This window comes from Mastigoproctus giganteus, chromosome 6 (assembly GCF_048544385.1).
Source record: "Mastigoproctus giganteus isolate SK-2022 chromosome 6, ASM4854438v1, whole genome shotgun sequence".
Lineage (NCBI taxonomy): Eukaryota > Metazoa > Arthropoda > Arachnida > Uropygi > Thelyphonidae > Mastigoproctus > Mastigoproctus giganteus.
Genome location: NC_143580.1, coordinates 15,614,578 through 15,638,144, shown reverse-complemented (window position 1 = coordinate 15,638,144; position 23,567 = coordinate 15,614,578). Strand labels below are relative to the sequence as shown.

Here is a 23,567-nt window from a genome sequence, read left to right as displayed (position 1 = left end):
AAACTTGAACTTTTAATAACTCTTAAAACTGCTACCCTTTAAATTTTAAAAAATTTAAATGCAGAGAGATGTATAGAAGTGTAGAAAATCAAAAGAGATCAGAGTAAAAGTATATACTTACAATTTTGTTGGTAGATAGCTAGGAGAATCATCTTTATTTTTAAGAATATCATTACACTTATTGATTGTATCAAATAATAGAGAGGTATCCCCAATATTAAACAAAGTAGAAAGACAATGGCCAATTAGCTTTCTAGTAGGTGGACCAGGAGATTCATGAATTTGCTTGATAAGCTGTTCCACCAGTTTTTTCTGACATCCTTTAATGTCAGACTAAATAATGGAGGAAAAAAAATTAAAAATAAAAATACTAGATTTTTCTAAACTAAATTCAATTTCTCAAATATTTTATATGGCATAAAACAGGATGAATTTAAACATATGAAGCAAATTAAATATTTCAAAAGGAAAAAAAAATTCAATTTTTTGTTATTATTATTCACAGCAACAGCATAAAGCGTTACATTTGTGATTTACAATTATCACATATAAATGCAAAACATATATAATCTCCAATAAATAAAATATTTTTAAGGAATTTAAACACATACAATAAATAGTAGAGTAGTATTAATCAATTAAAAAGAATGATATAATACAATCATTAAAAGGAAAAACAAAAAATAAGGATAATATTACATCATTATCAATAAGATAAATTTATTTTTTTTAGTTTAAATGATACATAAAACCTAATAAAAGAAAGTAAACTATTATAAACTATAAAACACATTATAAAATTCATTTTAATATTGATTTTGCTAAAAAAGATCGATATTGTTTTCATTTAGAAATGCCACAGTTCTATTAAAATATTCAAATCTAAGATGATTTATTCTAAATTTGGTGATATGAAATAAATTATGTTCCCTCAAAGACCTAGGTGGACAGTTAATTTATCTCAACAGAAAACTAGCTGGCTTGGTACAAGTCTTCTTTTTAATTGTAATATGCAATTTCTGTATTTCCCATAAATGAAACTGTAAAATGACATTCAGTGAATGTCCATTATAACAAGAGTTGAGGAAATCAAAAAAATTTTAGTATAATTAATACTCATAAGAATTAAATTATTATAATATAAAAAACCATTATTATAATAATCATTACAAACAACTTAGTTGACTGTTTAGCACATTTTTATATACAGGTGACCCCCACTTAACGCTGATAATTCGTTCCGTAAAAACAGAGCGCTAAGTGAATCCGCGCTAAGCGAGCGCCGTATTCCCATAAGGTAATATATATATTTGTGAGTTGCGGCCGGTGCCATAGGATATTTCCTAATCAATAATAAACGGTAGTGAAAAGATGCACAAATGTCGGTTAAAATATTTAATATTCAAATATTTGTACATATAAAATATTCTGCATTACATACGTATATAATTATGTGGTAACTACTTATGTATCAAAATTAAACTTAAAATTCCAATTAAAATCATGAATTTAATTGATCTAAATTGATTTAATTTAATTGATGAATTTAATCATGAAAAATGTGTCGATTTTGGGTTGAACTTTGGCCCTCTTCCAAATAAAATAAAAGGGGTATTAATTTTAAATCCTCCACAGCGTTACCACCCAACTATAAAGTCAACTGATCCTTCGCCGCTTTGAAACCTGGCATGTTTTTTTCTTCTTTCAATATGAAACTTCTTTTAGGCATTTGTTTCCACAAAAGTCCTGCTTCATCTCTGTTAAAAACTTGTTGAGAAATATAACACATAATATCCCTCTTCAATAATTTTAACAAGTTCTTTTTTGAAAGTTTTGGCTCCTTCTGCATTTGCAGCTTCTCCCTGGATTTTAAATCTATTCAACCAGCCCTTACTTTAAATGGTTCCACATTTTTTTTTTTTTAGGTGAGTTTTCTTCAGATCATCATATTGGCTAATCTCTCTCTCTCTCTCTCTCTCTTTTTTTTTTAATAATATTTAACTTAACTGAATTCTGCATTGGATATTATCTTCAATAAAATTAGTTAAAGTCTTTCCATTTCAATTCTAATAGCCGGCCTAGCCCTAGTTGCTTGCAGTGGAACAGCTATCTTTCCCGCTGCTAAAATTAATTCTTTTTTTTTTTTTTTATAATTGTTCTCACAATTAAACTTGAAAGTCCTAAATTATGGCACACATGCACTTGTCTTTGACCGGAATCGATTCGCTTCAAAACATCTAATTTAATTTTCAAATTCAGTAGTTTTCTTACATTTATAGTCTTCGTACTGTGCTCAGACGTTGTTGCTTTTTCATTCTTATCTGCCATTATTAACTCTTCGAAAATGTAACTGCATTGGTTGCATTAATTACGATACAATGTTCAAGTAAACTGTCCATTATGCACGATGTCTAATACCGTATTGAGTGATGACTAGACTTTGGATAAATGCATATAACGCAAATATTACAAGCAGTATACTTGACCATTTTTTAAAATGTTGATCTCGGAACTACATAACAAGTCACTGTACTGCAATTAAATTAGCGTGCGAGAAAATTTCTCAAGTCAGCGTGGGAAACGTTTTAATGCCATTTTGCTATTCATTTTCAAGCTATCGACTCCATCAAATGAAATGATTTCGTTAAATATGCCAAAAATGCAATCTGTAAAAGAGCGTTATAGTGATCTGTGACAGCGTTATAGTGATCTGTGACAGCGTTATAGTCAGATAGGGGTTATAATATAAGAACAGCGTTATAGTGAATCAGCGTAAAGCGAACCGCGTTATAACGGGGGCCTGTTGTACTTTGGTCAGCATGCCATTTCATGTGCTTAACTCTATGTACGCACGTGTGTGTGTGTTGAATTTTTTCAGTCTCCAATAGGATTTCAACTGAAACATGTGATAAACTCACTATACCATCATAGACAACTCGAAACAATAAGATTACTTACAGGTAAAAAAATTTTTTGTATAAAAAATTCAAAATATCACCTTTTAAAATTACAACTGAAAGACACAAATGGTATTAGGACCCATAGTACTTGGTACCCTGCGTGGGTTGAAGGTCAAGAAGATGAAAAAAGATATCTGTTGACATTAGACTTGAATTTCTGTAGATTATAATTTTTCAGGAATTAAAAAAAAACAAAAAAAAAAAAAAAAACAGAAGTTAAAGGAATAAATGAGGAAGAAGAAAGGTTGGTTCTGTGAGTTTGAAGTTGGGCAGTAAAAGGATGCTGACTGGGTTTGGTTTTGAGTTTATTGGTGTAACAGCAACATGGGCGTTATAGTGATCAGAACAGCGTTATAGTGAATGAGCGTAAAGCGAACCACGTTATAACGGAGGCCTGTTGTACTTTGGTCAGCATGCCATTTCATGCGCTTATCTCTATGTACACATGTGTGTGTGTCAACTTGCCAACAATGGTAAATGAATAAAAATAGTTATAAAAAGTGAAAGATAAAAAAAAAAAAAGGCAATAAAAAGATTAGTGAGAGTGGCCAACGAAAACTGGTCACTATGTTAAAAAAGGGTTTTTAAGTTGTATAAGAATAAAATATCATCAAAAAGGTGTAAAAAATACATAAGTATTAAAAGTATATATAAAAAGAGTATTTAAATAGATCTAAACAAATTTATCAATTTTAAATAGTTAAAAAGAGACAACACATGTTAACCGTCAGATGTCTAAAACAGATATTCAGTTAAAATATATCCAACTGTTAAAAAGGTGTCACAATTTTTACACATAGGAAGGTCATCAGCCCTTAGCAAGAAAGAATGCATAAGATTGCCTTTTTATTTTTATTTTTATGAAAACTCCAAATGAGAGGTATTAAAATCTCTAGTACTTCGTACCATGCATGGGTTGGAGGTTGAGATGATGAAAGACTATGTCCTTACCATGTCCTATGCAGAGGCAAGCAAGAACATCCTTTCTAGTTCCTGCACAGACTAGACTGTCACGTTTGGATAATAGGCTTAATTTGATAAACTTGTTTTCGACCTGTCTATGCTGTGTTTGTTGCCATTGAAAGTGTAATATGTTCCTTATTATTTACCTATAGCTTGTATAGGGGACCAGCAAGCAGTGATTCCCCTGAGATTGTGCAGATCTGGCTGCAGCATCTGCAGATCATTCGCAATGAATATTATACCCTGATCCTGTTGTGGCTTGGGATCCAGCAGAAGTGTATGTTGAATGTAGATTCATAAAGAAAATATAACTTCTGCTGAACCCTGGGACAAGACTGGACGAGAATTATATATCATCATTGATAAAGCCCGTAATGCACTCAATGAATATTATAATTAATATAATATTCATTGAATGTATTACATTTGATAACTATTAATTTTAATATGGTCCACGGCTAGCCTATAGCATACAATGCTGCAGTGTATATATACTGCATTCCTGGGGAATCTTCTCAGATAGCTGTAGAAGAATAAGAGAAATTTACTTCAATCTGCTACATAGAAAACTTCCGTATGATACTCTCCAGAGATTTAAAACGAATATAAGATTAACGCGAACTGATTACAGTAAAAAATCAATTTAAAACAATTAACAAATTTATATTATAATAATGCTCAGCAACAGCGGAGTGTTCATTATTGGATTGAGCAGCACAACCTTGATCTCTAACATGACATTGAGATCATCGACTATTCACGTGACTACCGCCAGCGCTCATGGCTTGAGGCACTGCCCATAGCCAACTGTAACAGTACTATGAATCGTAATAAAGGAGTACATATGCACCCAATTATGGAGTCTACCATCTGCAGTGCAATGAGCACCACCATTCGTCATGCGCATAATTCTGCATTACTGACACTGGAAACGTGATGCATGATCATGCCCAGTCATTTCCTGTTATTTTACTTTTTTTTATCACATATAAATATGATATAATTTATTTATCGTTCCTGTGATCACGACATACAGTCGAAAAGCATTGTCAGCTTCAGAAAGGAAAATCGTTTTGCAATTTTTTTGTTAAATTTAATTTATTTAATTTTTAATTGCATTAGATTGATTTTAATTGTGTTCAATTGATTTTTAATTATTTTTTACTGTAATGTAAGATTTTCGATTTTTTCGTTTTAATTGCTGGAGAGTATCATACGGAAGTGTTCTACTTATTATATTGAGGTAAACTTCTCTTATTATTTTACAAATATACACACAGCACATCATTCACTGTTTAGCTAAAGAAGAGCCATCTCACCCCAAAAACTACTATTATATTTTATATCTGGTTTTTAATACTTTTATTTTATATCAGTTTTAACCTATATTTTTATCTTATGCATTTTATTTATTTATTTTTAATATAGTACCAATTAATATAGTACCAAAGGGATGGTTGGCAGTCTGATGGGTGTTATAGTTTCCCATCATGGCTCAAAAACAAATCCTTGCCAGACCACCTTACCACTGTCATTGGTAGGGTGGTCTGGAAAGAATTTCAGTTTAAAAGTATTATTTTATTGACAATTGCCTTCATTGAAGCAACAGAGGTGGTTCAGTTGCTTCAATGTATAAATTTTTGACAGGAGATGTTCTAAATGCTCCAGTAGCAATGTGGATGGCTTGAGGGTGAACTGGGTCTAGCCAGCAGAGTAAGCTGCTTCTAGCAGATGCGTAGACTTGGGACCCATAATGCAATTTAGACCAGACAGGTGCACGACAGAAGCAGAGAAAAAAAAATGTAGTGGTCTGCTCCCCAATTTTTGGACGAGATGGCAAGTAAGGGGTTCAGTCCCCTTGTGCCCTTTGTCTGCAGTTGACAGATATGTGCTAGGAATGTCAACTTACTATCGAATACAAGCCCCGAGAATATTTTCTCAGGTGCTATTGGAATGATGTTTTTGTCCAAGCTTTAGTTCTAGTTCAGGGTGAAGATTCTGTTTGCGTTAAAAGTGTACAAAGAATCTTTGGAATTCTGGGTGGTCTTTGAAGTTGATTTGTTTAGAATTGCAATTTCCACTGCTTAGACAATACTGTCTATAATGTACTTAACTGCATCATTAACTGGTTCCGGGTTGACTGTGTTTGTATTAAACACTGCCAAATGTCTGAAGGCATTTCAGTCAGTATGATCGATCTCCCACCTCAAAGGGTAGCATGGTCTCCCATTGCAAAGAGTGGATATCACAGGGAAGTGATCACCACCATAAAGACTGTCTTCAACCTTCCACATACACACAGGGAGGAGAGAAGAGGAACATACAGAGAGATCAACTGCAGTAAACGTATGGGCAGGTATGTAGAGGGAGGTGTTAGAACCCACATTCAGAAGGGAAAGGTCATTGTTTCTGAGCATATGCTCAATAGTCTGACCCCTTCTGTTGATGTCAGCGCTACCCCACAGAGTACTATATCCACTGAAATCCCCTAGTAATAGAAAAGGGGACAGCAATTGCTTAATGAGATCAAGGCCTGTCTGAAGGATGTAGTTTCCAGGTGGCAAATAGTTAAGAGAAAATCTACTGTTAACTGCTACTGCCTTGAAGTTGGGGTGGTAACTGGTGTAGCTTGGAAAAGGGTAATGTTCCCACAAGAATGGTGGCTCCTGCAAGATCAGGTCCATCCCCAGTTCTCTCTTTGCAAATAATTGTACAGTTATGCAAGTAAGGGTCCTCATTTGCCTTTAAATACATCTCCTGTAAGCAAAAGAAGGTTGGCTCATGCCATCATCATTGGTTGGCTCATGGCCTTGTCATCATTATTTCAACAGAATCCACAGCAATTTTATTATATGAATTTGAATGGTGCCATTATTTAGATGCTGAATTCACCTGTTGGCTTCCAAAGGGCTGAGGGCTTTGTTTTCTCAGTTCTAGGTTTATCCTTTTTTGGAAATAAAGGATACTGGTTTGTTTTCATTTCTTCCTCTTCCGCAAAAAGTTCAAGGATTGAGTCATCTGGTACCTCCATGACCTCAACATCCCTTTGTTCTTTTGTTACAGGCGGCTCTTCGGGATTTTTTTGGTTTTTCTTTCCCACTTGGTTTTGTTAGTGGTGGAGCACTAGGAGGCTGGGAAGTACTGATATTAGAGTTGCAGCTGACTGTTTTTTGGGTGGGTTTTTGAGAGCTCAATAAACAGCATGCAATAGGAGTGAATGATTCTCTTGGTGGAAAAGTCCTATCAGTTTGCATCCCAATAGAATGCTTCCCTGCAACTTCTCAGCAGCATATGTTGGCTTATTAATATTTAATGACTTCACTGTTTTCCTTGCCTTCTGACAGGATATGTTCAGCTCTACCTTGATTCACTGTACCTCATTTTCCTCCTTCCACCACTGGCACTCTTGGGTAGTATGCATGGTGTTCTCCTTGGCAGTTGATGTACAAGTTTAGTAGCTCAACATCCCATGATTTCGTGTTCCTTTGCACCATACTGAGCACGTATAAGGGCATCACGACAGGCTATTTGCGAGTGTCCATATTTTTGACACTTGAAGTAACTTAAGGGATTTGATACATATGGCCTTATTGGGGCAGTGCAGGTACCCAGCTGCGATGGAATTAGGAGACATTGGAAAGTCTGAAGTATGGATGAGGTTTCTAGTGTGTACTACTAGATTCCCATCCATATGCACAAATATTCTCTTTATAGCTGTGACTCCTTGTGGCTTAAATTCAGAATGGATTTCTTCCTCTGACAATTGCATAAGATTGCAAGTGGAGACCAGACACCAAAAGATAAATTTAGTGTCTTATGAGGGGTAACCGTAATTGGAATTCCCCTGAAAGACGGGGCTCAAAGAAGCTGTTCTCAATGTTTTTCATTATTGGTTTCTATTAAAATATCACCAGAACGTAGCTGTTTGACTGATTTTGGCAACCTTACCAACCCTTTTCCAGAAGTTTCCAAAAAATACAAATATCTTCCCAATGGGTTTTTCAGTGGTGGAATGAATTTCCAGGGAGCATGGTGTAGGTCCTGGTGTTTCTTCCATTGCGGGCCATTTTGCTGCACTGTGATATTATGTTCATCTATATTAGTATCTGGTAGGAACTGTGTTGGGATCCCAGAACCTCTGCTAGCTAGAATCCTGTCTCTTGGACGATGTAAGAGTAAGTGCTTGGCATTGACATGGTTGACAGTTGATGAACCCATTAACCGTTTGAACCCGGGCAAGACATGATAGGATCACCAGTCTTGTCGAAGCAGAGGCCAAGTGGTGTGTTGAAGATGGACCCTTAAATCACCAGGATTCCCAGTTTCCAGTGGTCACAACACATAGCAAACATTCCAGATTCCTATGGTGATAGCCCAGAACCTAGGCTGGGCATTGGATCTCAGTGATACTAATCTGGAGGACCAATTGAATCACTAAGAGGTCTTGCTCGCCACATGAGTACCCACAATAAGGGGTGTGGTTGCAGCAAGTGTTCAGATTGGTTTGAAAGAGAAAGGGAGAAGAAGCCATTTCACAAGAACAGTACCCATAGACGTATCTATAAAAAAAGGCATGCAGTAGAAACAGAACGTCTATGAGACAGAAAATGGAAAGACACTGTAAGAGATGGGTCATTAATTAACCTTACTGCCCCTCTTTTGAATGAGGTTTAGAAGTCTACCATGACCCACAGTGAGTACTAAGAGAGAAAACTGGATAACTAATTACAGAAAATGGCTGGCAAGCTATAAGATGAAACTGGATGGAGGGATTTGTCACTCTCTTTAGGAAATGGCTGTATGTGAGCAAATTTCCAAGCAGAAGGAAAAACACCAGTTGAATAAGAAAGTGTAAAAAGGCACACAGAATAGGGGTAAGCTTGGAGCACAAGTTTTGAGAAATAACATCACGGCCAGGAGCTTTCTTGGCATCAAGATTGCTCAAAATTATGACATCGTTTTAACAGAAAACTACAGGAGCCAATCAGTGAGGTGTACTGGGAATGGCAGGAGGTGGTTTACCAAGATCATCAATACAAAAGTTAAAAGAAAAGTAGGATGCTAGCAAGGTGGCTTTATCTTTAGCTGAGATGGCAATAGAACTAGGTATTAACAGAGGTGGGAGCACAGGCAGCCAATAGTTTTGGCAAGAGACTAGAATGCTAAACTAGCGTTTGAACAAGAAGCAAGTTTCCTACTTTTAGCCTGTTCAAAATCTAGTTTGTATTGATTAATAACTGCTTTACAATAGTATAAGCGTTGGTGTAGACAGAATACACACCTGAAGATTTGCATGCAAGCCAATTATGATATGCAATATTCTTATCTAGAACAGCCTTAGCACATTTATTGGAAAACAAGGTTTAGATAAAGGATGAGATTTTAAGGTGGAGTGTGGAATACGGGATCTTTCTTACAACAATAATTCCGCTGACACAATATGGACACTGACATCAAAAGATTTAAAACAGTAATCCAACCAAGGAAAAGAAGAAAAGAAATCTTGCAGGTCATCCCATTTTGCATTCTTGTAATGCCAAAGAACACAAAGCTGAGAATGGCCACAAGAAAAAAGCTGTATTGGAGAACAGATCATCATTAAGTTGAGATCCGAGGTGCCCAAAGGACCACTCACCTCAATCATGTACTTGGAAGAGTTGTTTGTAAGAAAAAGTTCAAAAATGTTGGCTGTGTGGTTCGAATTGTTGGGTATTCTGGTAGGTTAAATGAACAATCTGTGTGAAGTAATTAGTAATTTGGGCCAGTGTACCTAGAAAATGAAAGCCAGCTGGAATTGTGAACATTAAAATCACCAAGGAAAATTACCTCACTGTTAAGAAAGTTGGACTGGAGAAATTCAAGTTTCAAAGCAAGGAAGTCAAAGAGTTAAAAGTGATTAGTGGAGTTGGGGGAACAGAAGCAACAGAAGGATTTAAAAGAATAGGGTAGAGATTTTAAGCCAGAGAAGATCAAAAAGAGGGGATTCCAAATTATTAAGTCTCTGGCAGGGAATATCAGAGTATATATATGCACAAGTTCCAGCTTGGAAACAAAAGGAATCATACAGTGAATAATTAGGACAACCAATAGTAGTGGTTGAATCAAATGATAATCTAGATTCTGTCAGAAAAAGTAAATGAGGCATGGCAGAACTGTAAGTAGAAATGGACATCATTGAGATTGTAACTTAAACCACATATGTTTATGAAATGAATGAGGAAGTGTTCGGGAGATTTAGATCTTTTCGCATATAAGCTTGTTCTGTTAGTAGTTTGTCTATTCATGATGTTTTCACAGCAGTGTGAAAAGGTGGTGGACATGTATGAAGTAATGAAATTTTTGGACATGGCATATACATAGAAATATATCCAACTCCTTGGCGTAACACAGCCTCGAAAATGCTCCCCGCATACACACTGCTCGGACTCCTTCCAGTCACTACCTGGCAGAATAGCGGAGGCAGCATGATTATACACTAGTTGATCTGGAGGCCTCCTAGATAGTTACCAATAGATTCAGTCCGGTGGACTATCTAGCAGCTGGCTTATGAACACTATTTTAGAGCTGCACCCTCAAAATGCAAGGAAGGTTGGATCTCACCATGATGCCCATTACAACCTCAAAAGACATCAATCATACTGCATGATGAAAGAGATAGGGTGGGTTGTCAGAGCTTTGCTCTGGAGGCTAAACATGAGTTTCACCACTTCAAGCCTCCAATATACTAAGTGGTCATATTTCAGGACTTGCACATGGGGTTTATAATGAGGTTTACTAATAGTCCCATCATTGCGAAGGTGCAAGCAGAGGATCTGGTTGTTGCAGAATGACAGGAATTTGCTGAAATTTGGTCCACTTGACTCAAGTGTCTCCTTAATATTAGATGACACTTGATTTTATGATAGAAAATTTTCATGATATTAATTGATGCTAGCATCAGGCAATATAAATTCGAACTAAGTGGGAAGAATTATAGACCAGACTATAGGAAGTTTAAATTCAGCTGGCATGTTGATTGTTGGACTGAGTTGAGGCTGACAGTGCTTGACAAAATTCAAAGGGTCATCCACTGGATTGGTACCTATGGGAAAGGAAATGCAGAGGCTTTTTTTTTTTTTTTTTTGTTTCTGCAGAAAAACTCTTTTCTTAGTGAAATAATACCTACATGAACTAATTTCAAAAATGCAAAGTACAGGTTAAAGGAGCACCAACAATATAAAAAATTTTTGCAAGACACTCTTATTATTCCATTCACTTTGGTGTTAAATGTATTTCTGATTCTAAATGATGGGGAAAAAAGTGAAAATAATAAAAAAAATTTTGTGAATGTAATACAGAGTGATTAAAAGACACACAACCCATAGTATATTTTCAGTTTTATTTCAATTATTATTATAAATATAATTATACACATAATTATAATCAATACTGCAATAAATGTTGAAACTGTTCTCCTTCATAAATGTAAGCACAAACTCTTTTCATCATATCAGACATGACTTGGCATACTTTATCAACAGTTATTGTTGAAATTTCTGATTCAATATTGACTTTTAATACATATAATATGCGAAGGTTGTTGGTGTACAACATATCTTTTAAGCAATCTGAAAGATAAAAATTGGGGACTGTGGATGTTTAATTATAAGATAGTAAATAAACACTACTGGTAAGTGACTGAAAGCTGATGCAGCACTTAAAAATCAAATTTAATTAAGGTGTCAATGATAAATTAACATTTACGATTTGGATTGCATGAATTTTGAATCATCCTGTAGTATGCTTTATATAATTATTATGAAAAAAAAATCCTAAAAAATTTTTATATATTTTTAATTTTTGAATAATCAATACCTTTTGAGCAGCTATTAGCACTTTATCTAGAAATCTCAACCATTCAAAAACAAAAACTGGTCTTTTTGGTTCTGGTATTTGGGCAAGAGCTTCTTCATTTAAAGTGAGACTATGGGAAAGTTCCATCATTTTGAAGACAGAGCTAAAATGATATATGAACAGAATGCATTCAAAATTATGAAATGAGAAAATTCTTAATAAATAAATAAAACGCATTTTCATATCTAACTGTTCACCACAACTAGCACATATTATTTCAGTGTCTAAGAAGAGTTGTATAATGTCAAATAAATATTTAATCACAACTAACGTACTTACTATGCAGTATGAATTTCTTTTCCTTAAAGGTACCATATACTGGGAAATAATGTATAAAATAGTGGGCAAATTCCACATTATGTTCATTTCTTAGAAATGAAATAAACTTGTTACATGAAATTTTGCATCTCAATGAAAAATCTACCTTTTTAAAATGCAATTGTACAAGCAATTAAATATGTTAATGATCTGCAAACATTTTTTAAAATGTGTTTATCATATTTTAAAAAAGGTTTTAATAAATAGAGCAAACAACAATGGGCCAAGCAGTGAACCCGAGGGAAGGGTAAGTTCACTAATAACATTGGCCCAAGAACAGTGCCTGCTGATAACCACACTGCCTTCTCCTACTCAACCATCCCTTTATCCATAGCAATAAATTGCCCTAAATTCCATACTGCTCCAATTTGTATTAACAGTCTCTTATGTGCAGCAGTGTGATGTCAAAATAATTTTTTGCATCAAGTTCCTTTATTACTGTGTCAAAGTATCCAACCAGATTCGTCAAACAATATTGTCCCTCAAAAAATCCATGCCGTGACTGTATAACTGCATTCTTGACTAGGTGGTCTGGCATTACTTCTTTAACCAGTGACACCATTATTTTCCATGGAACAAAAGTCAATCTAACAGGTCTGTAATTATTGTGTTACTTTTGATCTGTTTTTGTGAATTTGAATATATTTGAACATCTCCAGTCCACAGGGAACTCTCCGGAATATGAGGATGCTCTCAGAATCACAGCTAAAGGTTTCCTTGCCTCTTTTGCTGCCTCCTTTAATATAACTGAATAGTTCCTATCCACCGCAGTTAAGCATTTAAGTTAACCTTTTTTACATTTAGATTTAACAATTTCTCTTTCACTTTCTTCTCAGTTATCACAAAATCATACAGCTGCTTGCCAGAATTTGACATAGTTCCAGCATCCTCACTCCTAAAACGTTCCTCATGTTTAAATGTATATTCAAAAAACCTAATCAATTTGTCAGCCACCTGAGCAGGATTATCAACAGTTAAACCATTCAAATCTAGTGGACCGATGTGATTTATCTGCTGCTTTTCTTTGCATTCTTTGTCAGAGACTTCTCATAATCTGCTTTAGCTTAACTAACTGCCGTTTTGGCATGAATGCAGACTAGTTTATATCTACTGTAGCCATCTGTATTGCCTAATAATTTATACACATCCCATGCATTTTTCTTTTCAGCCACAAGTCTGATCAGTTCCTCTGACATCCATATAGGTCTAAGCCAATAAATGTATCGCTTAGTTGGTATAAAAAGCACAGTAGTTCTTCGATTAGGTCCCTGAATGCTCTGCCTGGCGCCTCCGTAGCCAGGTGGGAAGGAGCAGCAGTGCGTAGCACACGCTTCTTGATTAGACCGGGGTTCGAGCCCGTCACCACCAAAAAAGGAGGATGCGGAAAGGTCAGGGAATGACCACCGCATATCCAGGAGCAATATGGCCTTAGTTGCTAATGCTCCTAAAAACAAAATAACAAACAAACAAACAAGCTTCCTATTTAGAATTTGCTGTTGGTAACATCATCGGTTGGTCCTACTAAATACAATTTAAAAACTGTCTGAGATCATTACAGTCACCTTTACAAACATAAAAGTGCTTCCCTTTGCCCTCGATAGTAGTTATATCTTCAAGTAAATCCCACATTAATGCACTGTGACCGCTGCCAACTAGTGGGTCTTTTATCTGCAGATTCTTAATGCACAAAGGGTCACTGCAGTTGTAATAGTAATGGTTGCATGCGAAGCAAGAAAGCAAGCATATGAGATTATATAGCATCAGCAAAGAAAAAAAAAAAAAAAAAAAAAAACACAATTTCACATAACCATTCCCTCTAAAAGTTTGTCCAGTTCCTCCTTGAATTTATTTAAGCTATCAACTTCCACAACGACAGATGGAAATTTGTTCCAGCAATTAACCACCTGCTGGCTAAAGAAAAATTTCCACACTTATTCTACAACTGTATTTCCTCAATTTGAATTTATGCCCCCTCAGGTTCGTAATCTGAGCAAGTGGAAGAATCCCATCAGAATTCAGCGTGCTCAACCCAATCAAGGCTTTATACACCTCAATCAGATCACCTCACAGGTGCCTAGTCTCTAGTCGCTGCAATTTGCAGAACTTAAGCCTTTCTTAGTAAGAGGACCTCTTTGTTCCTCTCACCAACCTCGTTACCCTTACTGTACATGCTCAAGCAACTCTACATTCTTCCTAAAATGAGGCCTCCAGACCTGTACACAGTACTCAAGGTGTGGCCCGACCATTGCCTTATACAAAGGTATAACACCTCATTTTCCCTACTAGAAAAATTCCTGAATATCATGACAATACTCCATGACCTGCTCTGGCAGCCTGTCTGAATTGCTCAGAAAATTTCATATCTGACTGCACAATTACTCCCAGGTCTTTTTCATTTTCAACCATGCTAAGTGTAGTAACAACACAGTTGGAACATTTCTCTGGGGTTATTTCTACCCATATGCAGTACTCTGCATTTATCAATGTTAAACTTCAGTTGCCACTTCTCAGCCCATCTGCCCAAATTTTCTAGATCCTGTTGCAGTAGCATTAGCATTAGTAGAGGCATATGATGCAAAAAAGCAAGCTTATGCAGCATCAGCCAAAAAAAAAAAAATCCACTCCCATTTCACCCTTCTGTTCGTTCGAAATACCTGTCTAGCTGAGCCTTAAATTTATTTAGGCTATCAACTTCCACAACAAGGGATGGAAGTCTGTTCCACCAACCAACTACCCGCTGGCTAAAGGCAAATTTCCGCGCATCTATCCTACATCTGTCTTTCCTCAATTTGAATTTATGCCCTCTCAGGTGATTATTCTGAGCAAGAGGAAGAATCCCATCAGCATTGAGCATGCTCAAACCATTCAAGCCTTTATACACCTCTATCAGATCACCTCGCCGATGCCTAGTCTCCAAACACTGTAATTTGCAAAACTTTAGCCTTTCTTTGTAAGATCAACCCTTTGTTCCATTCACTAATCTTGTTGCCCTTCTCTGTACTCATTCCAGCAGCTCTACATTCTTCTTGAAATGAGGCCTCCAAACCTGTATACAGTACTCAAGGTGTGGCCTGACCATTGCCTTATACAAGGGGATAATCACCTCCTTATCCCTACTAGAAAAATTCCTGTATATCATTGACAAGACACCATGAGCTACTCTTGCAGCCCGTCTGCACTGTCAGAAAACTTCATATCTGCCTGCACAATTACTCCCAGGTCCTTTTCATTCTTTACCACTGTCAGTGTAGTACCACAAAGTTGATACGTTGCTCTGGGATTGCTGTTTCCCATATGTAGTACTTTACATTTGTCAATGTTAAACTTCATTTGCCACCTCTCAGCCCATCTGCTCAACCTTTCCAGATCCTGTTGCAGTAGCATAGTGTCAGTAGTGTCTTTAACAACTCTGCCAACCTTTGTATCGTTTGCAAACTTGGACATTAAGCTTGATATACCATCATCAATATCATTTATAAATACAGAAAACAACAATGGACCCAACACTGAACCCTGAGGGACTCCACAAATAATATTAGTCTATGATGAGCAGTGTCCATTGATTACCACTCTCCGTCTTCTCCCACTCAACCATCCCTTTATCCATAGCAGCAATTTGCCTCCAATGCCACACTGCTCCAATTTGTGCAGCAGTCTTCCATGTGCAACCGTATCAAAAGCCTTTCTAAGATTCAAATATATAATATCAAAGTTATTCCCTGCATCCAGTTCTTTTGTGACTGCATCATAGTATCCAATCAAGTTGGTCAACAAGACTTTCCCTTAACAAAACCATGCTGTGTCCAAGCTATAACTGAAGTCTTGTCTAGATGATCCTGCAATGCATCTTTCACCAGTGACTCCATTTTTTCTCCTGGAATAGAAGTTAAACTCACAGGTCTATAATTACTTGTGTCAGCCTTTGATCCTCCATTGTGAATTGGGGTCACATTTACACATCTCCAGTCTGTGGGTACCTCCCCCTGAGTCCAAGGAAGCTCTCATAATTATGGCTAAGGGTTTGCTTACTTCCTTTGCAGCCTCCTTTAATATAACTGGATAGATCCCATCCACCCCAGGTGCCTTTCTTATGTTTAACTTCAACGATTTCTGCTCCACCTTGTTCTCAGTTAGTACAAAATCATTAAGCACCCTGTTACAGTTTGATAAACTTCCGGCATTTTCCTCCCTTAAAAACTTCTCATCTATGAATGTAGAGTCAAAATACTCATTCAGATTATCAGCTATCTGAGCAGGATCATCAACAGTCGAACCATTGATATCAAATGGACCAATCTGATTCATCCCTTTCCTTCTAAAGTTTAAATAAGTAAAGAAGTCCTTGCTATTTTTCTTAGCATCCTTTGCCAAAGATTTCTCATAATCTGCCTTCATGATCCTAATCTTCTTTGTGACTTGATTACAGACTAGCTTATATCTGCCATAGGCTTTTGTGTTGCCTGATAATTTATTTGCATCCCATGCATTTTTCTCCTCTTTCATAAGCCTCATTAGTTCATCTGACATCCATTTAGGGCTAAATTTTTTATACAGTATTTCTTAATCGGTATGAAAAGCCTAGTAGTTTCCACGGTTAGTTCCTTGAATGCTTTCCACTTAGAATTTGCTGTTGGTAATATCATCAGTTGGTCCCACTGTAGAGAATTTAAAAACTGTCTGAGCCCACTGTAGTCACCTTTACAGAAGCAAAAACCATTCTCTTTATCCCCGATGATAATTATATCTTTAAGCAAATCCCACATCAGTACACTGTGATCACTGCCACCTAGTGTTTCCTTTATCTGCAAATTCTTAATGCACGAATAATCACTGATAACCAGAACAACAGTATTACACTCTCTGGTTGCCTGGAAAACAATCATCCAATAAATATACAAAAAGTCTTGCTAGTGTACAATTCTGGGAAGTTAAAATCCCCCATTATAACACAATCTGATTTACTGTACAATTGTTCGTTGTACTCATTAGAGTCATTAAGCCTATAACACACTCCTACTCTCATTGTTGCTTTCCCAGTGCTTATGTCACACCAAACTGACTCAACAGTGCACTGTCCCTCAATGTCAACTGGATGCACGTCCTTAGATTTTATGTTTTTCTTAATTAACAGTATAACCCCTCCCCCCTGCCTACCCTGTATATCCTTTCTGTACACATTGTACTCCCCAAATTCCAATTCTGCATTCCTAATATGTGTGTGACACCATGTCCCTGATATCCCAACAATATCCGTCTTTGATGTCTTGACCAGCACTTCATATTCATCAAATTTATTTACTATACTTCTAGCATTGGTGTACATGCAAGAATACATGCACCTGTTCTTCTTCTTAGTTACCCTAAGTTTACTATGCTCCAAGCATGTATTTATTCGTTTCATGATGACTCCCACCAGTCCATGAAACCCCCAGCACCCCACCCCCTCCAGGCTGCTGCTAATAGAAACAGTGCAAGAATTACTTTCACCTCTGCCTGGGGCTATTTTTAACCTTTTAGTCTGTGAATCTCCCCTAAGCTAGCAATTTTCTGACCCACCTAACACTGCCTTGATAGCATCAGCAAACACTCCTGCACCCTTTCTATTTAAGTGTATCTCATCTCTGTAGAAGCAGTCTCTCCTGTTAACAAGGCTCTCCTCATATACTTCCACCTATTGTGTCTGGGCAGAATTGCAGAAAATAATTATCCAGTAACTCCACAAAAGTCTCATTACTATGTGAGTGACCAATCCAGTGGGTTCAGTCTATATCTGGAAAGTTAAAGTCCCCCATTATAAGATCTGATTTACTGGCCCACTCTATGTCTATACAATTTTTTCATTATACTCAACGTTGCACTGGCCACCCATGATCGCTTCAAATACTTCTTAACTAAGAACATGACCTCTTACCCCCATCCTGTCTGCCCTTTCTGTACCCATCGTACATATTTAAATTGTGAATCCCACATATCTGTGTAACATCATGCCATAATACTGCCACAATGTCTGCATTTGATGATTTGACCAGTACTTCAAACTCATCAAATTCATTTACTATGCTCCAAGCATTAGTATACTTGCATTTACACGAATGTCCAAGCATTAGTATAAATGCAAGTATACACACAACTGTTTTCACTCTTAGTAACCCTAACACAGCCCATGTGTTACAGTAAATATTTTTGTCAACACCAGCACATTTCCAGCTCAGTGTCAACAAGAATATTTATTGTCCCAATTTTTTTCCACCCTTTGCCTTTTGTTAACTAGAAATCCTATTCACAGTTTTACTGATGAAAACACTATATTTCACATTGAGAAACTATGCCCTGCACAAGCAGCTTCAACTTCTTAAATATCCATTCCTTAAATGCTGACCATCCTCAGGTAATTCTCTAATAAGGCTGAGATAATTGGGGTCAAGTTCAATTCTTATGAAACTCAGTCCTGTCTTATTCCTCACAAAAAAAAAAAGTCTACTTTTTTTAAGCTCATCTTCAATGACACTTAGATTTCTAAATAAGATCAAATATCTCTACTCTACTGTGAGTCACACTGACTACTAATCTATCTCTTGGCTTAAGAACATCACAAATACTACTACTTATGCATCAAAAAACTGGATTTTCTTTTTCACTTTCAGTATTACTTTAATTCTAAACAGCTGATGACTGTACAAATCTCAAATCCATCCTACCACAGACTATTTGTTCCTCCCACTCTGTGGAGGTGCCCCAAAAAACTCTCTCAAGTTACTCGATTCTATTCAAACAAGGACAGTCAGATTAATGAATGACCTGTGTCTTACAAAGTCTCGTCACTCAGTCTCACAGATGTTCAGTTTCTGCAGTATGCTTCTTCTACAGATACTAGCATGGACAATGTTGTGAATTGGCATCTGTAATTCCACTGATCTTTTCCAAACTAGTCCAAACGCATTGCAATCAGTCAGCACCCATTCACTGTCCAACTACAAAAACTCACAGAACCAACTTTTCCTCATTTATTCCTTCTACTTCTGTTCTCTGAAGCAACCTTCCTTCACATGTATTTCCCAAAAATTACAATCTTCAGAAATCCCATAGAGTGGGGGGAACAAATAGTCTGTGGCAGGAGGAATTTGGGATTTGTACACAACAGCTGTTTAGAATAAAAATAATGCTGAGAGTGAATATTTAATGTCAACCAGTATCTTTTGTCTTCTCAAACTTTGACCCATGCACAGTATCAAGTACTACAGGTTCCAATACCTTTCATGTTTAGGAGTTATAATAATAAAATTACTATCAACTTCACTTTGTTGGGAAAATATAATGTAAGAATCATTTAAAATACTTAAGGCACTTGTATTCAAAATGGATCAGGAGTTAGTCTTCTAATTCAGAAATCCACCTGAGTTTTGCATACCTGTGTATTTTCATATTCAAATTAAATATGAAAATGCAATGGCTAGATTGAATTTTATGGTGTAACAAAGACCACTGTGAATAAGTGCATTGTGTGAGCTGAAATAATCCCACTACAACAGCTGACTAAAATACATAGCGAGCAGGTAATAGTATGATGTGGTTTACACCCAATTTTATAACAGGATCATAATTTTGTGAAGAAACTGTTAATGCACCTTTTGTTGAGTCTTTAAATGGAGAGAGAGAGAGATATGAAGATGTTGTAAAATGATATCACTCTGAACTTATAGATGGGCATTGGACCAGGTGATCTTTCAACAGACAATGGCAGTTATTGTGTCATTAAGAGAATATTTTGGTGGAAGAAACATTAGTAAAGCTTCTGAAACAAAGTGGCTACACAATTCAGACTTGATCACAGTTAGCTGTAGTTTATCTAAAAGGTTGCATTACAGACATGATCCAAATAGATATAATGAATTCATCTAACAATCAGTTTTCCTCTGCTGTTCATAATTTCATGTAACTGAATCACAGCTCTTATTGATTCCGAGGGACAATATTCTGAGCAATATTTGTATCCATGTAAATTGAGGTCCCACAATAAAATCTGATTATTATGTTTTCTTTGGTTTCCTATTTTATCTGCTCCTTCAAAATTTTATTGAATCCCATTTCAAATTTGCACAAACCCTTTGATTCTACAAGTTTAGGTGGTAACTTGTTCTGATTACTCCACCCATGGGAAAAATTCTTATTTCATCTAGTCTACAATTATACCTTTACTTGCTTTATCCAAGAAAGAGAAAACAAGGTCAAGCTGTAATAGCATTACAATTTCAATGCCCCTGAAGTTGTAAAAGTCTACTTTATTGGCTTTGTCCTTTTTAAGAGAATTTTTTTTTTATTTATTTATAAAAAAGCTTAAGCTCTACATTAAGATGAATTTATTCATTCGGCTTTTCAACAATTCCCTTGTCGTGGAAGTTGATAGGCTAAATAAGTTTAAGGCTCAGCTGGACAGGTATTTCGAACGAACAGAGGGGTGATGTGGAAGTGGTTATTTTTTATTTATTTATTTTACTTTAATTTTTTTTGGCTGATGCTGCATAAGCTTGCTTTCTTGCATCAAATGCCTCTACTAATGCTAATGCTAATAACAAACTTATTTAAAATTAACAAAGTAAAAAATAAAGCTCCATTAAAGAAACAAAAAATAAAATAAACATACCAAAGACCAAATAATTTAAAGTGCAATTAATGTCTTGTGCGCGCAAGAGATTAATTGCACTTTATGGATGGACGCGTGCGCGCACACACACCAAAACAAAGATGTGGCATAAAAGAAAACGTTTTTCTAATTTTTTTTTTTTTTTTTTTTTTGTTAATCTCACAGTTCTGGGGAGGGAGGCAGAATAAAACTACCAATTTCAACTAAACAAATCCTATCCACATATGAAAAATTAAATTTAGTATATATATTACAAATTAATTTGTTCATATTTCAGATATAATTGTTCAGGGAATGTGAATGTTAATTTTAATTATTTACACAAATATTTTTGATATGTAATTAGAATGTTCATTATATAATTTTTAAATAAATAATCTAATATATGAATTAGACTACAAATAAATATACTAAAAAATACCTATGAAACACTGCTTTACTTTCAAAGAAGCAAATCAAATATCCTTGTAATGCATTTGCTTAAGTAGTCAATTACAGTACTTAATGTTCACCATATGTGCTGCAGACAGTTACATACTTAGAAACTGTGTCATCAACTTCATGTGTTCTTAACAGCTGAAAGCCACATGCTTTCTCTCATTACACTAATCTGCTATCTAAATATTTGGTTCTATTCAAAGAGGAATATCAAAAACAAAATCATATCCAACTTAATTGCTCATTTTTAAATACAGAATGAAAAAAATCTACTCTTTTCTATTTGCAAAATTATTAGTTATATTGTTTTTGACTCTAGTTGATTAAAAAAAAAAAGGAAGATGCATATAGCATTTTTTTTTTCATGGTAGGGTGGAAACTGAAAAAATTATTTTCAGTTAGAGGAAGGATAATTAATGTTATTACTAACTGTAATAAAACTAGCAGCATACAATGACATGACTCTACTACTTTTAAACATGGTCAGCAAGTTTATTCAGACACTTGTTTTACATGCAATGGAAGACTTTTTTTTCATGCTTTATAAATAGCTGTCCATGTCCTGTGACCAGACCTTCATGGCTGTAATCATGTTGTCATCATATGCAAAATGTTGGCCATCTGGATGCCCTTTGAAAGGATGAATCGGGTAGCAGTATAACAGTATGTTGCAGCCCTTAATTTTCGGTACTGGTGGTGTTTATAGTTGCCATATTGCAGTTATCAGTCATTGCCTTATCCTCAGGACACAGAGTTTTATTAGAAAGGCATAAACAATCTTCTACTGCACCAGGACAAATGCCCAAACAATATTTACTCCTGTATAAATAACAGTAATTTAATATCTTTTCTAAAGTTATATAAAAATCAAACAAATGATTAAAATTGCTTGTAATTCAAACCAGCATGAATTACAATATCAGATTTCACAAATACAAATATACCCAAAGAGACCAGCAAAGGCTTTCCTTAAAATCATCTAGAAATGAAATGACATATCACATTTAATACAAGGGTCAGAATGTACGACCAAAAGCTTATAACTGATTCTGTTAATAAACTAAGATGATACCAAAGCAAGATTAACAGGAACTAACTGGATATGAGACATATTTGGAAATAGCTCAAAGAGATTTTTCTATCAAATGAGGAAGAATGAAATAAGTTATTCTTCAGTGCAAGCAATGATGATAACCTTAAAATTGAAACTAAAAAAAATCTCATTACATACATTCAGTCAGAACTGGTGCAAGGGTTTCATGCGCTCTAGGCGAGACTTAAAATCTGTGCCCCAGTTGTATTCTGTACTATCCATCACCCTGCCTACCAACAAGCTTACCTATTCCCACCCATTCATCTACAGGTGACCCCCGCTTAACGCTGATAGTTCGTTCCAGGAAAACAGAGCGCTAAGTGAATCTGCGCTAAGCGAGCGCCATATTCCCATAAGATAACATGTATTTGTGAGTTGCGGTCTATTCCATAGGATATTTTCTAATCAATAATAAATGGTAGTGAAAATATGCACCAATGTCGATTAAAAATATTTAATATTCAAAATTTTGTACATATAAAATATTCTACATTATATACACATAATTATGAGGTAATTAACTAACGAAAATCATGAATTTATTAATTCGATGGCCCTGTGCTCTCGAGTTTTCGTATCTTTGGACTGAAAAATGTGTCAATTTTGGGTTGTGCTTTGGCCCTCTTCCTCTCATTGTACAACATCATGTAGGGATTGATTTCTTTCTTCAAATTTCTTATTAGCTTTGGAACTTCGTTCCATGTCAGGGTTGTTCTCCCGGAAATAATCACGCATTTTTTCGAAGTGTTCAAAAGCTTCACTGTCCTTTTGCAGTCAGCGACTTCATCGGTTCTTCATCTGTAGTATCTTGTTCATCATCTCCCTCAATAGCAAGCTCTTGTTCTTTTATAATTTCCATTAGTTCTTCATTAGAGAGGCCATCCCTGTCATTGTCGATCATCTCTTGTACCATGTCTTCGTTAATTTCGTGTAATCCTGCTTCTTTTCCGAGCTCAACAATTTGTGTTTTAACATTTTCATCAGGTTCCTGGGAATGCTTTATGCAATTTTTCCAAACTTTCCTCCACACTCCACTCCATTCATGGTTTTCTGAGTCACTTCATCCCAGGCACTTGAAATGTTGTAGATGGCAGTTTTAATGTTATAGGATTTCCAAAACTCCTTTAAGCTCGGTACATTTTCAGTGTTGATGGCTTTAATAGCTTGGGAAAAGGTGTTCCTTATGTAGTACGCTTTAAATGTTGCAATTACTCCTTGGTCCATTGGTTGGATCAGAGACGTAGTGTTTGGAGGCATGTAA

General features: G+C 35.8%; 1 protein-coding gene across 1 annotated transcript in view; it reads right to left on the bottom strand.

Annotated features, from left to right (window-relative positions):
* LOC150084004 (HEAT repeat-containing protein 5B) overlaps positions 1 to 23,567 on the bottom strand; it is a 406,846-nt gene that overhangs the window by 344,295 nt on the left and 38,984 nt on the right. The window contains exons 2-3 of the mRNA XM_090375841.1: positions 11,778 to 11,919; positions 122 to 333 (exon numbers count right to left, since the gene is read on the bottom strand). Coding sequence (XP_090231967.1) covers positions 122 to 333; positions 11,778 to 11,906 — 341 coding nt within the window. The 5' untranslated portion in view covers positions 11,907 to 11,919. The remainder of the gene's footprint in view (positions 1 to 121; positions 334 to 11,777; positions 11,920 to 23,567) is intronic.